This window comes from Artemia franciscana, chromosome 13, assembly GCF_032884065.1.
Source record: "Artemia franciscana chromosome 13, ASM3288406v1, whole genome shotgun sequence".
In the NCBI taxonomy this organism is placed as follows: Eukaryota; Metazoa; Arthropoda; class Branchiopoda; order Anostraca; family Artemiidae; genus Artemia; species Artemia franciscana.
Window position 1 is genome coordinate 25,176,602 of NC_088875.1, and position 18,448 is coordinate 25,195,049.

Sequence of the window (18,448 nt, forward strand, 5' to 3'; positions counted from 1 at the left end):
TAAGGTTGAGCGGGCAAATGATTTATATTCAGATCAGCCCTAACTAAACTCGACTTTAGAGTACGGGGGGTTCGGGGGTGGCAGCCTGCCTCATATACGGAATAATTTCTATTCGCTAGAGGTTTCAATGTCGCTTTTTACTGTCATTCAATTTCTGACGTTTTTAACATCATATCCTGTTTAATACAAAGATTAGCGGGACTTCACCCCAACTGCCACTGGTTTTTAAGCTGAAGTCTAACTTCTGCCTAGCAATGCTTTGAAAATGAAAATCACTCTGGCAAAAATGACCACTTAAGATATTTTAGAGGAGCCTGAAATGCCAAAATGTTTTTTTTTTTAATGTGATGTTGATATTTTAAGGGGACGATTCTTAGGTAAAATACTTTTCCTGCAAAATTCTCCCTCTCCTCTGCCTCGAAGTATGCAGGCGCATGATATAATACTTATTGTAACTAAGGGCATTGTAACAAACAAAATTAATATATAAACATATTATTAATAGAGATGGATTTACCTAAAAACTACCCTAAAGTTTTCAGTCTGGTCCATATTCATTCTTATGAGCTTCCCCATACACGTAATATCTTGTAAATGTAATTTTTGCTTCACAAAAAAAAAAATGTTTCCGCAATAACAGAAGATCCATTTTCCCCTCAACATCTATATTCCATTCTTAGTCCAAATCAATTGTCCCAAATCAGACGATAATAGAAATTGAATAACCTTTAGATTGACTGGAAGACTTCTAACAACAGTTGAAGAATTTGACCCTTAGAGGCCCCATTTTTAATGTTTTGGCACCTCCAGCATAAAAGAGACTTCTACCTTTCACTCTCCCCAATAGCTGGTATGATATAACCTTTTGATATGGTCGTCCTAGCTGAGATGTTAGCAAGCTAGTCTTGAAGTCCTTTGTCCGTGAAGACGTGGATTTGAGTCCTGTTGTCCCTGATTATTTGGTGTGGAAGGGGGGTAAGGGGCATAACTCTGTAGTTTCAGCCAGAGTCGACATAGCTCTAAATGGGTACCTGGAGAATTCTGCAGAGAGTAAACAGGAAGGGTATGCGAAAGCCCAAGATGGTTCCCCTCCCCTCCGTTACACTTGCTAGCTGAAGATCCATGAAACGAAGATCAACATCTCCGGTTGGGATTGTAAAGTTCAATGTCTTGTTCTTTACCTTTCCATAGTTCTAATTCAATTGGATATCTCAGAGTTTTCGCTCGATAGCATTTTGGCCCGATTCGGGCCTAAATTACTGTTTTGTGGCACAAACAAATAGAAATAAGCACTTTGTTCTGATAAGATCTGATACTTCTAGGCTATATACTTAAGCGAGCAATCTATCTATATATATATATAAAAATAAGTTGTCTGTGTGTGTATGTGTCGAGTGACGTCATGTTTGTGTGTCGACTGACGTCATGTTTGTCGACTGACGTCATTATAAGGATTGAGCTGTATGCGTCATGAAGTTGTTTGTCGACTGACGTCATGTTTGTCAACTGATGAAATTACATACCGGGACAAAAATGACGACCGGGACACAGGGAATATAAATGACGACCGGGAACCTCAAAGAGTAATTACAGACTGGGACACCGGGACACAAATCACGACTGGGACACAGGGAATATAAATGACGACCGGGACACTCAAAGAGAAATTACAAACTGGGACACCGGGACACAAATGACGACCGGGATACAGGGATTGTTCGAATAGAAATTACAGACCGGGACACCGGGACACAAATGACGACCGGGACACAGGGAATATAAATGACGACCGGGACACTCAAAGAGAAATTACAAACTGGGACACCGGGACACAAATGACGACCGGGAAACAGGGAATATAAATGACGACCGGGACACAAGGACACATCATTAGAATAATGAGGCATAGATCTGAATACGGATTGTTTTTCCCATGGACAATTATATGTTGCATGTTCAAGAGTCAGAAACCTGACAATCTATTTATATGCACAATGGGACAGCGAAAAATGTTGTATATTCGCATGTTTTACGTAGTTAAAAACATATATATATATATATATATATATATATATACTAGCTGTTGGGGTGGCGCTTCGCGCCACCCCATCACCTAGTTGGTGGGGCGCTTCGCGCCCCCCCAAGCCCCCCCGCGCGCGTAAGTCGTTACGCGCCATATTAGTTACGCGCCATTGTAGTTGTGTCCCTGTGTCCCACCTGTGAATAGAGATAGATATAAATATATGTTTTTAACTACGTAAAACATGCGAATATACAACATTCTTCGCTGTCCCATTGTCTGTGCATATAAATAGATTGTCAGGTTTACTGACTCTTGAACATGCAACATATAATTGTCCATGGGAAAAACAATCCGTATTCAGATCTATACCTCATTATTCTAATGATGTGTCCCTGTGTCCCGGTCGTCATTTATATTCCCTGTGTCCCGGTCGTCATTTGTGTCCCGGTGTCCCAGTTTGTAATTTCTCTTTGAGTGTCCCGGTCGTCATTTATATTCCCTGTGTCCCGGTGTCCCGGTCGTCATTTGTGTCCCGGTGTCCCGGTCTGTAATTTCTATTCGAACAATCCCTGTGTCCCGGTCGTCATTTATATATCCCGCCTGTGCCCCCGGCGTCCCCATTGTAGGTTCTTCAGTCATTTTACAATTAAACATTTTTCCGTGAACAAATGTCTTAAATACCGTTAATGACGTCACCGTCAAAGCAAAAATGACGACAACTAATTTCATGACGTCAGCCGACACAGAAACATGACGTCACCTGATCCACAGACAGACAGACAGACAACTTATTTTTATATATATAGATATATATATATATATATATATATATATATATATATATATATCTCTATTCACAGGTGGGACACAGGGACTCAACTACAATGGCACGTAACTAATATGGCGCGTAACGACTTATGCGCGCGGGGGGGGGGCTTGGGGGGATGACGACCGGGACATCTATCTATATATATAAAAATAAGTTGTCTGTCTGTGGATCAGATGACGTCATGTTTCTGTGTTGACTGACGTCATGAAATTAGTTGTCGTCATTTTTGCTTTGACGGTGACGTCATTCAAGATATTTAAGACATATGTTCACGTAGAAATCTATTAATGTTTAAGTTTACAATGACTGATGAACTTACCATGGCAAAAGCCGATGAAGATGCTCAAAGAGTCTATGCCAAAAAACTTGCTGCTGATAGAGAAAGTCAGAAAAGAAAGCGTGCCAAGGAATCAAAAGAACAGCAAGGAAACAGGCTTGAGGCTGATAGAGAAAGAAAGAACAGAAAGCGTGCCGAGGAATCAAAAGAACAGCAAGGAAACAGGCTTGAGGCTGATAGAGAAAGAAAGAACAGAAAGCGTGCCGAGGAATCAAAAGAACAGCAAGGAAACAGGCTTGAGGCTGATAGAGAAAAAAAGAACAGAAAGCGTGCCGAGGAACTACCAGAGCAACGCGGAAGCAGACTTGCTGCTAAAAGAGAAAGTGAAAAAAGAAGGCGTGCCGAGGAATTACAAGAACAGCAAGAAATCAGGCTTGCTGCTGATAGAGAAAGTAAGAAAAGAAAGCGTGCCGAGGAATCACAAGAACAGCAAGAAATCAGGCTTGCTGCTGATAGAGAAAGTAAGAAAAGAAAGCGTGCCGAGGAATCAGAGCAACCTGAAAGTTATCGCCTGGCATTCAGGTACAACCCAGTCGATGATTATAGCTTGAGTAGATGTGTTCAAATCGGGACAATGTCTAAAATTTGTCCCTATTGCAAGGCCTTGAAATTCAATGGTGAAACAATGGGAATGTGTTGCGCCTCAGGAAAAGTTAAACTTCCTCTATTGGCTGCACCACCAGAGCCATTGAAGACGAATGAATGCTTGCCTGAAAAATTCTAATTTATGGGCACACGTAAAAATATTAAAATTAACTACAAATATGCGTGTCCGATTGCAAAACGATGACTCTGGTCAAACATTTTCAGATCAATTGCTGACAATTGGAAACGGAAAGCTCCCAGTAGACTCAATTTCAGGACGTATACAACTACCTGCTGATTTCTGTAATTTAGTGACGTCCAAAAATGAATTGATTGAAAAAGTATTTCCGAATATTCTAAAAAATTATAAAAATAATAAATGGCTAAGTGAAAGAGCGATTCTCGCACCCAAAAATATAGACGTCCACGAAATCAACAATATTGTTTTGACCAAGATTCGAGACCAGGCAGTCCTTTACAAGTCAGTCGACACAGTTTTGGAACCAAATGAAGCGGTTAATTATCCATCTGAATTTTTAAATTCCATAGATCTTTCGGGGTTTCCACCACACGTGCTACAACTAAAAATAGGCGTACCAGTAATACTTTTAAGAAATATAAACCCACCAAAGCTTTGCAATGGCACTCGACTTGCCGTAAAAAAAACAATGGAAAACCTAATAGAGGCCACAATCTTGACAGGGCCTTTTGCGGGTGAGGCTGTTCTTATTCCTCGCATTCCCATGATTCCAACGGATCTGCCTTTTCAATTTAAAAGATTGCAATTCCCAATTCGATTAGCATTTGTAATCACTATTAACAAAGCTCAAGGTCAATCATTAGAAAAATGTGGTATAGATCTTAATACTGATTGTTTTTCCCATGGACAATTGTACGTTGCATGTTCGAGGGTCGGTAAACCTGACAATCTATTTATATGCAGCGACAATTGGACAGCGAAGAATGTTGTATATTCGCAAGTTTTACGCAGTTAATTTGTATTGTATCTATCTATCTATCTATCTATATAAAAACGAGTTGTGTGTATGCATGTTTGTTTGTTTGTAAAAAGAGCGTTTGCATATGATGTCATTATTAGTACATACGGCTTTGTATATGCAGAGACAATGGGAAAGCCAAGAATGTTGTATATTCGCAATTTTTACGTAGTTTAACTCCTGCAGACGAAATGAATGCTTGCCTAAAAAATTCTAATTTATGGGCACACGTAAAAATATTAAAATTAACTACAAATATGCGTGTCCGATTGCAAAACGATGACTCTGGTCAAACAGTAGACTCAATTTCAGGACGTATACAACTACCTGCTGATTTCTGTAATTTAGTGACGTCCAAAAATGAATTGATTGAAAAAGTATTTCCGAATATTCTAAAAATTTATAAAAATAATAAATGGCTAAGCGCTTCGCGCCACCCCAACACCTAGTTGGTGGGGGCGCTTCGCGCCCCCCCCCCCAAGCCCCCCCGCGCGCGTAAGTCGTTACGCGCCATATTAGTTACGCGCCATTGTAGTTGTGTCCCTATGTCCCACCTGTGAATATAGATATATATATATATATATATATATATATATATATATATATATATATATATATATATATATATATATATATATATATATATATATATATATATATGTTTTTAACTACGTAAAACTTGCGAATATACAACATTCTTTGCTGTCCCATTGTCTGTGCATATAAATAGATTGTCAGGTTTACCGACTCTTGAACATGCAACATATAATGGTCCATGGGAAAACAATCCGTATTCAGATCTATACCTCATGATTCTAATGATTGCCCTTGAGCTTTGTTGATGGTGATTGCTAATCGACCATTCCCTGAGTCGCCATCGTCATTTATATATCCCCCTGTGCACCCCGGCGTCCCCTTTGTAGTTATGTCCCTGTGTCCCGGTCGTCGTCATTTATACTCCCTGTGTCCCGGTGCTTTGTTGATTGCTAATCGAACATTCCTTTTGTCCCGGTCGCTTTCTCTTTGAGTGTCGTCATTTATTTAGATTGTCAGGTTTACCGACTCTTGAACATGCAACATATAATTGTCCATGGGAAAAACAATCCATATTCAGATCTATACCTCATGATTCTAATGATTGCCCTTGAGCTTTGTTGATGGTGATTGCTAATTGAACATTCCCTGTGTCCCGGTCGTCATTTATATTCCCAGTATCCCGGTCGTCATTTGTGTCCCAGTGTTCCCCTTTTAGTTTTTTTTATTGGTTTTGACCTTTTTTTAGGTTTTTTAGTTTTTTTCTTTTTTCTTTTTAGTTTTTTTTTGAAGTTTTTATCTTTTTATTTTTTTTATTTTTATTTATATTTTTTTAGTTTTCTTTTTCTCCTTTATTTTTCAGTTTTTTTCCTTTTTTTAGTTTTTTTTTCTTTTTTAGTTCTTTTAGTTTTTACCTTTTTTAGTTTTTTTAGTTTTTTAGATGAAAATTTTTTTTAGTTTTTTTCCTTTTTTCTTTTTAGTTTTTTATTGGTTTTTACCTTTTTTTTTAGCTTTTTTAGTTTTTTTCGTTTTTTCTTTTTACTTTTTTTTTAGTTTTTATCTTTTTTATTTTTTTTTTATTTTTATTCTTAATTTTATTAGTTTTCTTTTTCTCTTCTATTTTTCAGTTTTTTCCTTTTTTTAAGTTTTTTTTTTAGTTTTTAGTTTTTTTAGTTTTTTTCCTTTTTTTCTTTTTAGTTTTTTATTGGTTTTTACCTTTTTTTTAGCTTTTTTAGTTTTTTTTCGTTTTTTCTTTTTACTTTTTTTTTAGTTTTTATCTTTTTTATTTTTTTTTATTTTTATTCTTAGTTTTATTAGTTTTCTTTTTCTCTTCTATTTTTCAGTTTTTTCCTTTTTTTTAGTTTTTTTTTTAGTTTTTAGTTTTTTTAGTTTTTTACCTTTTTTTAGTTTTTTTTAGTTTTTTAGCCTTTTTATTTTTTTTTATTAGTTTTTAGTTTTTTTTGTAGTTTTTGCCTTTTTTAGTTTTTTCAGTTTTTTACCTTTTTTAGCCTAACCAGGATTTGAACCTGGGACCTTCATTCTCCGTTCTGACACCCTCTCTCACCGAGTGACTACTCCAGCATGTTCATTTTGGTGTTTTAAATGGTATATTATTAACCAAATTAATGTGTTTTACAATATACTAAGCATCGTCATAACAAAAATGACGACAACTAATTTCATGACGTCAGCCGACACAGAAACATGACGTCACCTGATCCACAGATCCACAGACAGACAACTTATTTATATATATATAGAAGATAGATATAAATAAGTTGTCTGTCTGTGTCTGTCTGTCAGGTGACGTCATGTTTCTGTGTCGACTGACGTCATGAAGTTAGTTGTCGTCATTTTTGCTATGACGGTGACGTCATTAACGGTATTTAAGACATTTGTTCACGGAAAAATGTTTAATTGTAAAATGACTGAAGAACCTACAATGGCAACAGCCGAGGAAGCTGCTCAAAGAGTTTATGCCAAAAAACTTGCTGCTGATAGAGAAAGTAAGAAAAGAAAGCGTTCCGAGGAATCACAAGAACAGCAAGAAAACAGGCTTGCAGCTGATAGAGAAAGTAAGAAAAGAAAGCGTGCCGGGGAATCACAAGAACAGCAAGAAAACAGGCTTGCGGCTAAAGAACGCAAAACCGCGCAGTTAGATGAAAATCCACCTGGACAGCGAGAGTCAAAACATATCAAAAATGAAAATGATAGCGATGATGATTTGGTTTGGGATTTTGACTTGGATAAGGTCATCAATGCCTACCAGATTTAAGTTAAAAAAACAAAGGTTCGTCGATATGTACTTCATAGTGACGCTGAAAAATAAAGAAGAAAAAGAAAACTGAAAAAAGAAAAAAGGGTAAAAAACTAAAAAAAAAACTAAAAAGAAAAAACACTCAAAGAGAAATTACAGACCGGGACACAAATGACGACCGAGACAGAGGGAATATAAGTGACGACCGGGAACCTCAAAGAGAAATTACCGACTGGGACACCCGGACACAAATCACGACCGGGACACAGGGAATATAAGTGACGACCGGGACACAGGGACACAACTACAACGGGGACGCCGGGGGCACAGGCGGGATATATAAATGACGACCGGGACACAGGGATTGTTCGAATAGAAATTACAGACCGGGACACCGGGACACAAATGACGACCGGGACACCGGGACACAGGGAATATAAATGACGACCGGGACACTCAAAGAGAAATTACAAACTGGGACACCGGGACACAAATGACGACCGGGACACAGGGAATATAAATGACGACCGGGACACAGGGACACATCATTAGAATAATGAGGTATAGATCTGAATACGGATTGTTTTTCCCGTGGACAATTATATGCTGCATGTTCAAGAGTCAGTAAACCTGACAATCTATTTATATGCACAGACAATGGGACAGCGAAGAATTTTGTATATTCGCATGTTTTACGTAGTTAAAAACATATATTTATATCTATCTCTATTCACAGGTGGGACACAGGAACACAACTACAAGGGCGCGTAACTAATATGGCGCGTAACGACTTACGCGCGCGGGGGGCTTGGGGGGGGGGGCGCGAAGCGCCACCCCAACAGCTAGTAATATATAAAAATAAGTTCTCTGTGTGTCTGTGTGTCGAGTGACGTCATGTTTGTATGTCGACTGACGTCATGTTTGTTGATTGACGAAATTACACACCGGGACACAAATGACGACCGGGACACCGGGACATAGGGAATATAAATGACGACCGGGACACTCAAAGAGAAAGCGACCGGGACACAAGGAATGTTCGTTTAGCAATCACCATCAACAAAGCACCGGGACACAAATGACGACCGGGACACAGGGAATATCAATGACGACCAGGACACTCAAAGAGAAATTACAGACCGGGACACCGGAACACAAATGACGACCGGGACAAAAATGACGACCGGGACACCGGGACACAGGGAATATAAATGACGACCGCGACACTCAAAGAGAAATTACAGACTGGGACACCAGGACACAAATGACGACCGGGACACAGGGAAACAACAACAACGAGGACGCCGGGGGGCACAGGGGGATGTATAAATGACGACAGGGACACAGGGAATGTTCGATTAGCAATCATCATCAACAAAGCTCAAGGGCAATCATTAGAATAATGAGGTATAGATCTGAATACAGATTGTTTTTCCCACGGACAATTATATGTTGCATGTTCAAGAGTCGGTAAACCTGACAATCCATTTATATGCACAGACAATGGGACAGCCAAGAATGTTGTACATTCGCAAGTTTTACGTAGTTAAATATATATAATTATATATATATATTTAACTACGTAAAACTTGCGAATGTACAACATTCTTGGCTTTCCCATTGTCTGTGCATATAAATGGATTGTCAGGTTTACCGACTCTTGAACATGCAACATATAATTGTCCGTGGGAAAAACAATCTGTATTCAGATCTATACCTCATTATTCTAATGATTGCCCTTGAGCTTTGTTGATGATGATTGCTAATCGAACATTCCCTGTGTCCCTGTCGTCATTTATACATCCCCCTGTGCCCCCCGGCGTCCTCGTTGTTGTTGTTTCCCTGTGTCCCGGTCGTCATTTGTGTCCTGGTGTCCCAGTCTGTAATTTCTCTTTGAGTGTCGCGGTCGTCATTTATATTCCCTGTGTCCCGGTCGTCATTTGTGTTCCGGTGTCCCGGTCTGTAATTTCTCTTTGAGTGTCCTCATATATATATGGTGGGGGCGCGAAGCGCCCCCACCAACTAGGTGTTGGGGTGGCGCGAAGCGCCACCCCAACACCTAGTAATTGTATATAAATACATACATACGGCTATATTTTAAATCGAAAATAACTCGACTTTTTTTCTGAAACGCAACACAAAAACAATTTCTCGCCTGAAAAAAATGATCTAGATAGGTTACGACTTTGGGAAAATTCGTTCAGACCCTTTATTTTGGAAAACATATATCTTATGAATGACGTCACATTCCTAACATGTCATGATCAACTTATATTATTTTCCCATGGGGGACCGTGTCATTTTTGGTATTTATGAAGTCATTTGACATTATACAAGAAGATGAATGAATACGAGCAACCAAACCAAAAGGCACGGAAACTATCCAAGCGACAGCAAGAATGGCAACGAAAATGACACATAATCAACCAAACCAGAAGCATATTTAAGGTAACCTAATTACGAGAAAATGAAGGAAAGCGTTATTTTTTACGGCTCAAAAAACAAAAAAGTAAAATTAATGGTAAGACTATCGAACGTCTACCAAGAGAGCACAAATTCTACAAAAGTTATGCTTCTGTGGAGGATACACAGAAAGGAGGAACTGAATTCACAATAGAAGGTCTAAACTCAACCGAAACTGCTGATTTGGCACCCAATGAGTTGAAACTAAAGAATAACACTGTAACTATGCTAATGCATGATTTTTTATTATTTTAGAGGGCAATGGCACACACCTAGTTGTTACTGAATTAAGTAACAAAGCAATTAAAGAAAAAGTAATAACAGGAGAAAAAGCTGGAAAAGAAGTTCAAATATATATAAGCTTGCGAAGTGCCGAGTACCATTAAAGCGATTTAAATTCAGTTCCCAAGTATTATATATTGTATAGGCCTATATAATCTCAAAAATGTCATTATATAGTATTTTGGGCCTGTTTGAAAAAAAAAATCTGATTTGCGGCACAATATGGTAGAAATATCTTCCGTCACGATCTCTTTGATTACTCAAAAGGGCACTGAACCTTTGACTTCCGTTTGAGTGAGCTCTCTCCCGATATTCTAACGGCCACCACTTGGGAACGATCAACAAGGGCACAAGTAAATAAGCATCGGTAATTAAGTTTCTCTGAAAGACTGCAAATTTCGTTTTTTCATAGTACGATACTGCAACTCTCGTCAGTGTCGCACTTCTTTTAGAAGGCATTTACCTATTTTTCTGAAGTTATACAAATCTTCTGAGGCTCATAAGTTTTTATGCGTGATTTTAAAACGAATGAGTCACAATAAATGAGAATTTCTAATGAGTTTGTCAGTATCAAAATTTCTTTTTTTTTCGGCTTGTTTTTTGAGAGAAGTCATTTTTTACTTACAGTTAATTAAAAAAAAACTTTCTCCACAAAGCGAGTTTTTGAAAGAAAAGTAAAGAGTTGCATTAAACCAAAAATGAGCAAAAATAGAATAAAAGAATCTTCCAAACGTAAACCTAATACAAATCACCATCAATAAATAAATGAAACACAAAGCGAACAGAAATTACAATAAATAACTGAGTTGAACTCAAAACAAACATTAACATGAGTAAGGGTGACAACCCCCATGTCTTCTCAGAACTAGAACATAATTTGCACTTTACTGAAAAGACAAAATACAAATGACAGTGGATTATCAATTTAATATACATATATTGATATTTATTCCTTAGTCTTAATTTTTAATTTATTAAAGTAAAAAAAGTGAAAACATATTTTGTTTGCAGTAAAGTCCAAATTGTGATTGAATATGTTCGGGGAAATGATGAGCGTGGCGGGGCCAGTTGCACCTCTAGTTACTTTCGATTCTAAATAAGAGCTAAGAGCTCATATGGCACTTGTGACGAGGTCGGAATAGCCAAGAGCTAAGAGCTCGTATGGTATGTGCTCTAGCAAAATTCTAAGAATCAAAAGATTGATTTAAAAGGAAAACCAGAGGTTTAATGCCGGTCGGGATTTAAAATAAGAGCTTTGAGGTAAAGGGGCCTTCTAAATATAAAAATTCATTAAGATCAGAACACCCACATGTAAGTGAAAAAACCTCATTTTTTCTAATTTTTCCTCTGCGTTCAGCCCCCGAGATGGTCGAATCGGGGAAAACGACTGTATCAAGTTAATTTGTGCAGGTCCCCGACACGCCTACCAATTTTCATCGTCCTAGCACGCCCAGAAGCACCGAACTCGCCAAAGCACAAGACCCCCCCCCCCCTAAAGAGAGCGGATCCAGTCCGGTTGCGTCAATCACGCATCTATGACATTTGCATATTCTACCCACCAATTTTCATCGTGATCTCTCCACTCTAAGCATTTTCCAAGATTTCCAATTCCCCTCCAGCTCCCCCCAATGTCACTAGATCTGGTCAGGATTCAAAATAAGAGTTCTAAGACATGAGTTCCTTCTAAATATCAAATTTCATTAAGATTCGGTCGACCGTTCTTAAGTTAAAAATATCTCAATTTTTCTAAATTAACGCCTCCCCCCCCCCCCCAACTCCCTCGAAGAGAGCGGATTCAGTCCCGTTATGGCAATCACGTATCTAGGACTTATGCGTATTCTTCCTACCAAATTTCATCCCGATCTCTTCACTTTAAGCGTTTTCCAAGCTTTCCCGTTTCCCTCTCCAACTCCCCCAACATCACCAGATACCGTCGGGATTTAAAATAAGAGCTCTGAGACACGAGGTCCTTCTAAATATCAAATCAAACAGTTCGCGGTTTTGATACTAAAATTCGAAATCTTGATACTAAAAGATACATCCAAACAATTGTATTTTTATGCTGATTTTAAATATATAAGTTTCATCAAATTTAGTCTTTGTCATCAAAAGTTACGAGCCTGAGAAAATTTTCCTCATTTTGGAAAATAGGGAAAACACCCCCTAAAAGTCATAGAATCTTGACGAAAATCACACCATCGCATTCAGCGTATCAGAGAACCCTACTATAAAAATTTCAAGCTCCTATCTACAAAAATGTGGAACTTCGTATTTTTTCCCAGAAGACCGATCACGGGTGCATGTTTTTTTTTTTTTCCCCAGGGGTCATCGTATCGACCGAGTGGTCCTAGAATGACGCAAGAGGGCTCATTCTAACGGAAATGAGAAGTTCTAGAGCCCTTTTTAAGTTACAAAAAAAAAAATTGGAGAGCACCTTGGCCCCCTCGCACGCTAATTTTTTCCCAAAGTCAACGGATCAACATTTTGAGATAGCCATTTTGTTCAGCATAGTGGAAAACCATAATAACTATGGTTTTGGGATGAATTAATCCCCCACAGTCCCCGGGGGAGGGGCTGTAAGTTACAAACTTTGACCAGTGTTTACACACAGTAATGGTTATTGGAAAGTATACAGACGTTTTTCAGGGCGATTATTTTGGTTTGGGGAGTTGAGGGGAGGGGGCTATGTGAGAGGATCTTTCCTTGGAGGAAAATGTCATGGGGGAAGAAAAATTCAATGAAGGGGGCACACAATTTTCTAGCATTATTATAAAAAACAATGAAAAAATAAATATGAAAGTTTTTTCAAATGAAAGTAAGGAGCAGCATTAAAACTTAAAACGAACAGAGATTATTACGCATATGAGGGATCCATCTCCTCCTAAATACCTTGCTCTTTATGCTAAAGTATTTTTAGTAATTTCAACTATTTATTTTACGGACTTTCTGATTCAGGGGTCATTCTTAAAGAGTTGGGACAAAATTTAAGCTTTAGAGTAAAGAGTGAGATATTAACGAGGGAATAAACCCCTCATATAAATAATATAAATATAAGAATATAAAAGTTCGTTTCATAAGTTAATTCTTAAGTTACTTATATTTTTTACTAATAAAACGTTCGTTTAAAATTAAAAATTCTAGTTGCCTTTTCAAGTAACCAAAAAATTGGAGGGCAACTAGACCTCCTCCCCCACCCCTTTTTTCTCAAAATCGTCTGATCAAAACTAAGAGAAAGCCATTTAGCCAAAAAATGAATTAATATGCAAATTTCATTTTAATAATTTATGTGCGGAGAGCCAAAATCAAACATGCATTAATTCAAAACGTTCAAAAATTAATTTAAAAAAACTAGTTTTTCAACTGAAAGTAAGGAGCGACATTAAAAATTAAAACGAACAGAAACTACTCCTTGTATGAAAGGGGCTCTTACCATCTCAGCGCCCCACTCTTTACGCGAAAGTTTTTAACTGTTTAATAAAGTAGGATTGAGAGAAAGAGTCAAACTTTAGCGTAAAGAGCGGGGCGTTGAGAAGGGAACAGCCCCTTTCATACAGGGAGTAGTTTCTGTTCGTTTTAAGTTTTAATGTCGCCCCTTAATTTCAGTTAAAAAAAACTAGTTTTTTTTAAATTTAATTTCATCACATTCATACATTTTTTTTTCATACATTCGCCCAGAAGCACCGAACTCGCCAAAGCACTAGGAATCTCCCCCTCCCCTCCAAAGAGAGCAGATCTTTTCGAATTATGTCAATCACGTATCTAGAACTTGTGCTTATTCTTCCCATCAAGTTTCATTCCGATCTCTCCACTCTAAGCGTTTTCCAAGATTTCCGGTTTCCAGCATTTCTGTTTTCCCCCTCCAACTCCCTATGTCCCTGGATTCAATTTAAAAATTGAGCATCTGAGACATAAGATCTTTATATATATCAAGTTTCACTAAGATCCGATTACTCATTCGTAAGATAAAGATACCTCAATTTTCACGTTTACCGATTCCCCCTCCAACTCCCCCAATGTCACCGGATCTGTTTGGAATTTAAAATAAGAGCTCTCAAGCACAAGAGATTCTATATATCCAATTTCATTAAGATTTGATCACCTGTTCGAAAGTCACATACCTCACTTTTTTCCGAATTACCCCCCGCCCCCAGCTCCCCCAAAGAGAGCGGATCCGGTCTGGTAATGTCAGTCCCGTATCTTTGACTTGTGATTATTCTTCCCACCAGGTTTCAACTTGATCTCTCCACTCTAAGCGTTTTCCAAGATTTCACCCCCCTCACTCCTCCCAATGACACTGGATCCGGTCGGATTTAAAATAAGAGATCTGAGTTACGAGGTTCTTCAAAATATTTAATTTCATTCATGAAGATCCGATCGCTCCTTCGTAAGTTAAAAATACCTCATTTTTTCTATTTTTTTTAACTAACCCCCCCCCCAACTCCCTCAAAGAGAGCGGATCCGTTCTAGATATGTCAATCACGTATCTAGGACTTGTGATTATTTTTCCCACCAAGTTTCATCCCGATCCCTCCGCTCTAGGGGTTTTCCAAGTTTTTAGGTTTCCCCCTCCAACTCCCCCCAATATCACCGGAACCAGTCGGGATTTAAATTAAAAGCTCTGAGACACGATATCCTTCTAAATATGAAATTTCATTAAGATCCGATAACTCGTTCGTAAGCTAAAAATACCTCATTTTTTCGAATTAATCCTCCCCCCACTTCCCCCTCCCCCCGATGGTTGAATTGGGGAAACTACTATTTCTGATTCAATCTGGCCTGGTCCCTGATACGCCAGCCAAATTTCATCGTACTAGCTTATCTAGAAGTGCCTGACTAGCAAAACAGGAATAGGCAGACGGACAGACAGACCGACAGAATTTGCGATCGCTATATGTCACTTGGTAAATACCAAGTGCCATAAAAAGGGCACTAGAACTTTCCAATCGATGAACCACTTTCGATGTTTTTACGATGAATTTATAATGTCCTTATTTAGATGATAGTTTTTAACTTCACCAGAAACTAAACGTTCTTGCTCCTACTTACTTGTCAAACAAAAGTTTGGGACATACCAGAGTTCTTGCTTGTTCCTGTCGCTTCTAACTCAGTCCCACCTCCAATGGGCAGTTCCATGCGTTCACATGAGTAGTACACGAGGTTTGCCAAATAGAAGCATTAATAGTTTTATTGACTTCTAAGAAGTACGTGCCATATCCATTCCTGGTTGTTACCATAAAAAGAAGAAGAGAAAAGAAAAGAGGTCTGGTTTCAAAGGCTTGATCAGTTATTATTAGAGTAGTGGCCAAGAGTAGAAAATCACAAAAAGAGATGATAAATGTATGTCAGAATTCGTAGATTTAATTTCAGCAATAGCATCCTGCTCTGACAGGAATTACACAGGCTTGTAAATAATCAGATCTCCATAAAAATGAAAACAGTAAATTTTATTTTGTTTTAAATCTTATTGTTCAAAATCGCAAAGTCCTACGGATTTTATTCTGAATAGAATTCTCAAGAAGGTTGGCGAAAATGGGACTGTGTTACCATATGAGATTAAAAGCTATTCCATATTAATTATGCAAATTACCCCAGATTGCTGGTAGACAATTCAAAGGAACGCAACCATGTTGCGCTCCTTTGAACTGGAGACATTCACAAATTATAATTATTTTTCTTTGCTATCATGAGGCGGAACCACTAGCCTTTGCAGAGTCTCTATATCCAGACTTACCACGGCTAATACGTCTGACATTTTAATAGCAATGGAGGGTATTTTTTCACAGATTCTCTGACAGTTCTTTGTACCAGGAATGACGATAGAGTGGTGTGAATGGTTAAACCAGCTGAAATACTAGGCAATTTATTGATTTTTGGACATTTCCGATGCTGCAAGTGATGACACTATTGTATTTTTGAAGTCCGCAGCTTAAAAAACTTCATTTATTTTTCAAATTTTGGTTCTGAATTTAAAACATACACTAACAAATAAACTGGCCATACTTTTACAACCGAGAAAATACGTTCAATTATTTCATATTGGTAGAAGTTTGTTATTTGGCCGTTCCCGATTGTAGACAACTAAGAAATGAATCATGGTAAATATTGACTTTCGCTAAATTCGTCGTCCTAGGAGATAATTCTATAACAATTGGGATAAATTTGTTTTTATTAATCTGTCTTTGCTAAGCCAATTAACCTAAGAAATAGTGATGTAAATACAAACCATTTCTTTCGGTCTTGGCCATAAAAAGGAGAAATTAATTAATCAAATTCATTAATCAAATGTGTGACAATGTTTCCATTTCTATATTAGAAGCTATCACTGGATAAGTATTAATACAAGTCGACGAAGAATTTAACGACAAAACATGACATTCTGTAGGCACTGACAAATAAAATTGGCTATTTACTTTTCTAGCTGAAAAACATTTGACAAAAGATGACCAGCATGACCAACTGAAATTAATTTGTGAAAGTAATCTTAGAAGAGGCAACAAAAAGGAGCAAGAGCAAATTAAGCTGCTTGTAGTTATAATTAAGATAAAGATACCAATTTTCCGATACACTAACACAGATGAATACATCATTACTAGACTTGGAGAGACTGTAGTCAATGCTGCAACAAAAATAGGAGGTCCAACTGCTTTGAAAACAGATTTTACAGATTTTTCATCAGAAGCTGACCAAGCAACAGAATAATGCAAAGTATAGTCCATAGAGAGACCAACAGCCAAGGAAATGCTAGCAGACTCTAGAACATTCAGCTCCCACCCCATTTTTATTAGCGTGGCGAAGGTGGTTGTTACAATAGTAAACGTAACTAATGCTGCACAAAAACTAACACTTATGTTTCGCGTACATAGAAGCAGTATACAAAAACAAATTACGAGAGTGGTGACAACAGAGATCATTGTTCCATGGCTAAGAGACAATTGGAGGTCATAAAACTCTAAATACGATACAAAAAACCCATTGAAGCTTGATGGTGCTGTTTGAATCTCATTAGTAAACCAATTTTCAACTTGATTATAGAAAGTGTCCATTTCAACAAATGAAGAGGTAAAGTTGTAGATACTGTCATATTCAATAATAAAAGCTACTAATTTCTTATCCTTTCTTCGAAATCTTGGTCCAGCGTGAATAAAACCCGTATTAAACATTGGTAGAATTGTCACTTTGGCACTTTCTGCTAAGCAAAAATCAAACACTTGAGGTAAATAAGGAAATGTAGAATTTTGACAACAAGGTGATCTATCTGTACCCGTAACCGGGTCCAAGCAAGGCCTTTCCATAAACGCTAATAAGGAATCCATAAAACAATTTTTGTAAATTTGAGTATTTGTTAAATCAGTAAAGTTCTGTCTTCTTAATTTGCGACAAAAATCAAGAACCCAAATTTGTACAGCCTCACTAGAAGCATTAAATTCTTCTTTTAATACTAAATTGCCGCTTGACAATGGGTCAAGAAAATTACCATTGTCAATCGGACTCACTCCAAATACGAACCGCAATGGCAACACAATAGTCTCTTCTTTAGAAACTCCAGCTAAGAACTTGGTTTTCAAGTCAGTATACCTCTCAAATGGATGATAATTTTCAAAAAGCTTAAAATCTTTTTCTGTTGGTAAAGTCAGCTTTGGATCATAAAAAACAAAATAAGCGCTAAGGACACTTAAACCTAAAAAAAAGATAATTAAACAATAGGAAAACAGATTAAAATACATAAAAAACACTGGCACTTGTAACTTTTGGAACAAAGTAAAAATATTTGGCACTTTAAACTTGGAAATCACTCGAGGAAATTTTTCGATGACTGCAATTGTCGCTGGAAGCCAGGTTACTACAATGAAATAGTTGAAGAGTATCGCGGTTCCAGTGAAAACCCTAGTAAAAAAAAAAATCGATTACAAACAAAAATATTCCATTTTGCACTTCTAAATCCCTTTTTTAACAATGCTGTAAGGTAGGTTGACACTTTTGGCAAAGAATGTTCCCTTGAAAGAGTCCACACGCGGGAATAAATCAACTTATCTTCATAGAATCCAGAGTACAATCTCAACATATCTGTTTTGAAGTTGCGTTACAAAACATGCAAGGGCAGACAATCCTAACAATCCAACATGTAAAAAATTTAAAGTAT

At 37.6% G+C, this 18,448-nt stretch overlaps 1 protein-coding gene across 15 annotated transcripts in view; it reads right to left on the bottom strand.

Annotated features, from left to right (window-relative positions):
* Nucleotides 1-14,157: 14,157 nt before the first annotated feature.
* The window catches only part of LOC136034712 (protein dispatched-like), a 138,057-nt gene continuing 133,766 nt past the window's right edge, over nucleotides 14,158-18,448 (bottom strand). For all 15 annotated transcript variants that reach the window (XM_065716056.1, XM_065716050.1, XM_065716055.1 and 12 more), the window contains one exon: nucleotides 14,158-18,192. In XM_065716056.1, coding sequence (XP_065572128.1) covers nucleotides 16,587-18,192 — 1,606 coding nt within the window. In that variant the 3' untranslated portion in view covers nucleotides 14,158-16,586. The remainder of the gene's footprint in view (nucleotides 18,193-18,448) is intronic.